Source organism: Camelina sativa, chromosome 18 (genome assembly GCF_000633955.1).
Source record: "Camelina sativa cultivar DH55 chromosome 18, Cs, whole genome shotgun sequence".
Lineage (NCBI taxonomy): Eukaryota > Viridiplantae > Streptophyta > Magnoliopsida > Brassicales > Brassicaceae > Camelina > Camelina sativa.
Genome location: NC_025702.1, coordinates 18,525,649 through 18,531,648, shown reverse-complemented (window position 1 = coordinate 18,531,648; position 6,000 = coordinate 18,525,649). Strand labels below are relative to the sequence as shown.

At 33.6% G+C, this 6,000-nt stretch overlaps 1 protein-coding gene across 1 annotated transcript; it reads left to right on the top strand.

Moving 5' to 3' along the window:
- LOC104762448 lies at positions 11–1,490 on the top strand. The gene has a single exon (XM_010485731.2). The coding sequence runs from the start codon at positions 369–371 to the stop codon at positions 1,353–1,355; it is 987 nt and encodes a 328-aa protein (XP_010484033.1). The 5' UTR covers positions 11–368; the 3' UTR covers positions 1,356–1,490.

Genomic DNA, 6,000 nt, shown 5'->3' with positions numbered 1-6,000 from the left:
GGGTGGGTGGTGTGTCTTTTGCATATGATAATGTCGGGAGATTTAAGATACTAAAAGTTAGGGTAATTGATTCTTTGATGTTTTCTTCAGCACCCTTTTGAGTACTGTGAAAACGCTGCATTGATAGAACAGTGAGTGACTAGTATTTTCGCCTTCCAGTCCCAAGTTAGAAAAATCAGAAGATGTGAAAAATGCAAAGAAACTTTTTTTTTTCTTTTTTGTTTTGGTTTATTACGGTTTTACTTTTACCATTTTTCTGGTTATCAAAACCGAACAGAAACAGATTGCAATAAGCAATAAACCACTGAAGACTAGAATTATCATCATCGACAAAATTGGGTAAACTGCCGAATAATTGAAGGAGAGCCATGGCCAAAGAGCTTATTTCTCTCCAATATCTCCGACCACCACCACTTCACTTCTCTCGTCGATTCCTTAGCCTCTCTTCTCCTTCTTCAACTCTCAATCTCCGCCGTAAACCACCGCAAAACCCAATCTTTATCCGAACCACCTCTCACCGAAACAAAACTTCCCACGACGACGGCGGAATCCCAGCCGACGAGGTCAAAACCATCGCCAAATTCAAATCCCGCCACAACTACATCAGAGTCATCGAAGTTTCACGAAAGACCAATCACCCACTCGCCGGTTCTCGTCTCCTCCTCCTCGACAACCCCGGTAACATCCACAGCATCTCTTTCCTTCTCAAAACCTTAACAGATAGTTACTTCGACGTTTTCGCTACTCTGCCTCCGATCATACCTCCAGGACCCATCGGTATTCTCGGGTTCGGAGCTGGTTCAACTGCTCGATTGATTCTCGAGCTTTACCCTCCTGAGTTCACCGTCCATGGATGGGAGCTTGACCCTTCTGTGATTGATGTCGGTAGAGAGTTCTTTGGTCTCTCTAAGCTCGAAAGAGATCATAAAGATAGGATTTTTATCAACATTGGTGATGCTTTAAACGCTAGTATGAAAACCGGGTTTTCGGGTATTTTAGTTGATTTGTTTAGTAAAGGGAGTGTGATCAAAGAGCTTCAAGACACAAAAGTGTGGGAGGATTTGAAAACTAGGTTGAGGAGGAGAGGGAGGATTATGGTGAATGTTGGTGGCAAATGTGTGGAAGCTGAGGATTCAGAGAGAGATGGAGGTTTGGTTATGGAGGAAACGTTGAAGGCCATGAGTCAGGTGTTTGGTGATAAGCTCTTTGTGCTAACGCTTGGCAATGGGAATGATAGCTCGGTGGCTTTAACAGGTGATTTACCTGATCTTGATGCGTGGAAGAAGAGATTGCCGCGTAGTGAACTGAGAAGCTATGTTGATATGTGGATACCTTTTAGAGAATTCAGCTTGTGATATTATTAGTCTTTAATGGTATTTTGGTTAGTAAGCAGTTTAGTTTTTGTGATGGATGCTGCAATATCTCATTTTTTGTGATGCTATGATGAACCTTGATTAAGCTAATACGTACACAAAACTTGTTCTGTTTCAGAGAGTGTTTCTAAGTGTACAAATTATTGACCTGACCATTGGTGTCTTTTATTGTTGCTGACTATTCTTTCCCGGGGATTGAGATTTACTCACTAATGTTAAGTATGATTCGTTCTAGTACTTTGAAGCTAAATTCGACAAAGATCTTCGTATCACTCTGTTTAAGCAAAATTGAAAGTATGAAGCTTTTGCAGTTTATATAGTCTGGAGGAGAAGATCTGTATAGTGGATAAAAGCCGCGATTGAAGCTTTATCACAAGGCAAAAAGCATTACAGAGCATTACAGTCTCATTTGTTCTTCGACATCATCATATTTAGCTTTCGAACGCAATAAGTAAATGCAAAAACCAAAACCCCCCAATAGACAAAAATCAGTTTGTGTTTATACTTTTAACAATTTTTGTTTCATTAAGATGATTAATGGATTCATCTGAATAATTTCATACTTAATGCATAAGCGAATAATCAAAATTTCAAGTTCATTCTATCATCTCAAGCTATATTTTTTTTTGAAGAGATACATCTTAAGTGCAAGTTCTTGATCTGAGCCTGGTAATCGATATGTTTCAAAATATAGGATGTTTTAACTAAAGCACGCAGATTAAGAAGTTTTTACTTTTAACAAGTTCAACCAATCAAAAACAATACTGCATAATATAAAATACTAAAGTAATCTAAAAGTTGCATAGAAACTTGATAACATCTTATATTATGAAACAAAAAACTTGTGTAAAACATCTTATATTTTGAAACGGAGGGAGTATTTTACATATGTAAGATATAGACCATAGTCCCTACATCACCATTTAACATGCTATCAAAAGTTGGTGTATAATTACAGATAATAAAAGTTACTATTAGCTAGAGATATTAAATCAAACGCATGCTTCTTTCTTACCCTAGGCTTTTTCCCATAGGATACAAATTCCAATTAGTTTGCATAGTGTCATTAGAGTTAATAAACACAGTAGGCTTGTTTTTTTTTTTTGTTTGAACAAACCACAGTAGGCTTATTTTCTAATCATCTTTTTCACTATTTTAAGTTATATACATTTATAATATATTATTATAGAAGACTGAAAGTCAGAAATTAAAATTTTCAAATCTCTATATTCCAAGCCTATTTGATCTATCACTCTTATAATACTTGATAGGGCAACTATTGAGATATAAACTGTGAACTAAATTGGGTAGGCTTAGAAATTAACACTTGTATAGCATCAATACGACATTTTCATTCATATTCATAATAAGCGAATGTTACAATTACTGTAAGGGAGGCTGACGTTGTTTGACTCAACATGTGGTTACTGCAGCTATAAGCAATCCCGAGGGAGAATAAAATCTCTATCCAATTCTCTTTAACTGATTCATTTTTAGTTTCTGTAGAGAATTACTAATAAATTCCATATTAGTAAGGATGTATATTACAACTTGTAACTCTAGTTCCAGCAAAATACTTAAATTTAAGAATTTTATTTTATCATGTTAATCAAATGAGCTAGTATTTATAATTTAATGCTTTTTAGTTACCCTGATGTGTTTTCACATAAAATTGAAATGTAAGTTTAATTTTGAAGAACGAAATCTATATATGTTTAAGTCATAAAATAAATAATTTTAATGCATAAGATATAAGTATATACAAATATGTAGGTTGATGAATCTCTATTAAACTTAACTTAATAAAGTGATATTAGTTAATTCTATATCTTCTAAACCTTTCCTTGCTATGTGTCCTGTGTGTTTCATATTCATGATTATAATTTTCTTTTTATTCGGTTCTGCATACAAACAAAGGAGAAAACAAAAGGATATATTCACAAAACTATTCCTCCAAGTTGCATCATTGACCTCTCATAATATATCTCTAACTTTACCTTCCATATATAATCAGCACATGCAGATTTATTAATTAAACATTATCTTATGTGTGTGTTGTTTCATATGAGACCATATATATAAAATGTGGTTTCTAGAGATTCTTAGAGTCACATGGATTAAATTAAATTACAAGAAGAAAAATAAAATGCGAGGGACAAAGTAGTACTAGTCTAGTTTTAGTAGATCATATGTGTGAGGAGGACCCATATTCTCTCTTTCTCTCTCTCTCACTCTGCAAACCCTTTATAACACTTCATACCCCCACCTCTCTCTATTGTATCTTTTTTACAATGTTTTGAAACCCAACCCGAATTGTGAACCAGACTAGCTCTCAGGTCACTGGATTATCAGGTCAACCGGATTCGACCACGGGTCAATTGAGTAAAATATGTTTAATGTATTTATATAAAATAAATATTTTTTAAAATATCATAAAAAAAATATAACAAAGTATAAAGTTTAATAATAATAATAAAATGATTAAAATTTTTAAATCCAAATAAAAAAATAAAGAACACTAGTAAAACATCTTCAAAAATAACCAACTGTTCTTACGCAAAGTTCGAGAGATGACAAAGAAATTGAAGACGAGAGATGTGTCTTGAGTCATGTGCCACCATCTAATCTCTAAACGAATAAAAGGTTCTAAAAGTAATTAAAACTGTGAATCTCTATACATTTTTTCAAAAATCAAGTAGATTTTTTTGAACCACTAACCGGCCGGATCAACCGGTTCACCAGGTCATAGGTTAATATCGGTTTTTTCTGGGTTTTGCCGGTTTTATTACTACCGGTTATTAGCACTATACCCGAACCGATAAAGTCTCCAGATCGCGGATTAACCGGTCGGATCGGCCGGTCCGGACCGGGCGTGAAAACATTGCTTTTTTACATCCCTATATGCAAACCTCTATATATATAGATCAATACCCACTCTAATCGATTACTTAAAGCTATTGATGGTAAAAATTCTTATGTTTTTTTTCTCTATTCTTAAGATTTGTTGGTTTAGTGATGAATTTAATGTCTCGAGATACAAACTTTAATTTATGCGGATCTTTTGATTTCAAGATACATGTTGGACTTAAAAACAAATCCACCAAATCATAAGATCATTGCTCTTCAAACAACTTTCAAACATGATCGATTTTTAGCTATCAGAATGCCGAGATCAATAACATTGAAAACGTTGAATAATCAGCCAGAACTATACACATTCCAAGTACGATCGAGACTAGTTTCCTCTTTTGGAAAAGAATAGGACCTCTATTTTCGAACCCTAATCCCGATATTAGGGTCGTCATAACATTATATTTTTTTATTTAAATATGAAGAACTTTGTTTGGTGATAAAGCCTAGATGCTTCACTTTAGTAAATTACTAAATTCCCACCACTAACCGCCATCATAACTTGGACCAAAACATAATAAATCTAAGGAATGTTGAAAGCATTCCAAAGGTTGATATTACCACAAGAATCATTTTTCTTATTATTTATCATTTACAATTGCATATGAATTTTTCGACAGTCTAATATAATTCACCGTGAAAATTAAAAGCGTTCCAAGAGAGTACGAGTCAGCCCCAACTAGTATCCTTTTTTTTTTTTTTTTTTTTTNCAACCCCCAACTAGTAGCCTAAGATAAGAAAATACAACATTAGTCTGAATTAAATTATGTACGTATCGAACCAATTTGAGTTCTTAGACCAAGAATCTACTCACAGCAGAGATAATATAGAAATCGTCTGATAATATTATTGATTCCGGCAAAACTATTTGTTATTCAAATTGGTGCGAAAACTAAGTAAGAAGAAGACACTATTCCAAATGTCTCAATCGGTTGTCACTTCCAATAATAAATACTCTAACACAAGTAACTGTTGGTATGATACTAACCCTAGCTATAGCTTCAAAAATCTTTGGACCCCCTCATAGTTTTTTTTCCATTACATAAGTTCTCATTTTACAAAACCTATTTAAACTTGACTTGAGTTCACATGAAATCGCTTGACTTTTACTGATCTTCCTGTCTCTACTTTGCTACTGTGTGGTCTCAAGAGTTTATTCTAGTTCATATTAGTTTTTTTGATCGATTTAATCAAACTTCAGAATTATTTTTGCAATTAACTGCTGTCGATTTTAAGATGTGAAGTTTTTTTTTTTTTTTTTTTTTTTTTTTNTTTTTTTTTTTTGTGGTCACGATGTATGAACACGGTGAACATAACAAGTACTACATCCACAAAATTACTATTAACAATTATTTATTTAATCATCATATTCCAAATCAGGGTTTGTTGTAATATTCAATTAAAGTCGAGATTGATAGAGATGTTTAGGGTTTGTTGAGGCTCCGGCCATCAGTGTGATGACAGGTATATATAGAGAGATCAGAGGGATATATACACAAATTGATGCTTGATTAGTTAGCTTAGGGTTGATTTTGGGACTGTTAGGGAATATTGTTATCATTGAATGCATGAAGAAAAATCACAAAAGCTAAAGTTAAACAAATTAATCTAATGGGAGACAAAAGTGAGCACAGTGAAATGATATTACTATTATTCTTGAGATGAAATGTCATAGTCATTCTTTAAGGGACATACCCTCTCCTCCTCTTCCTGTTTA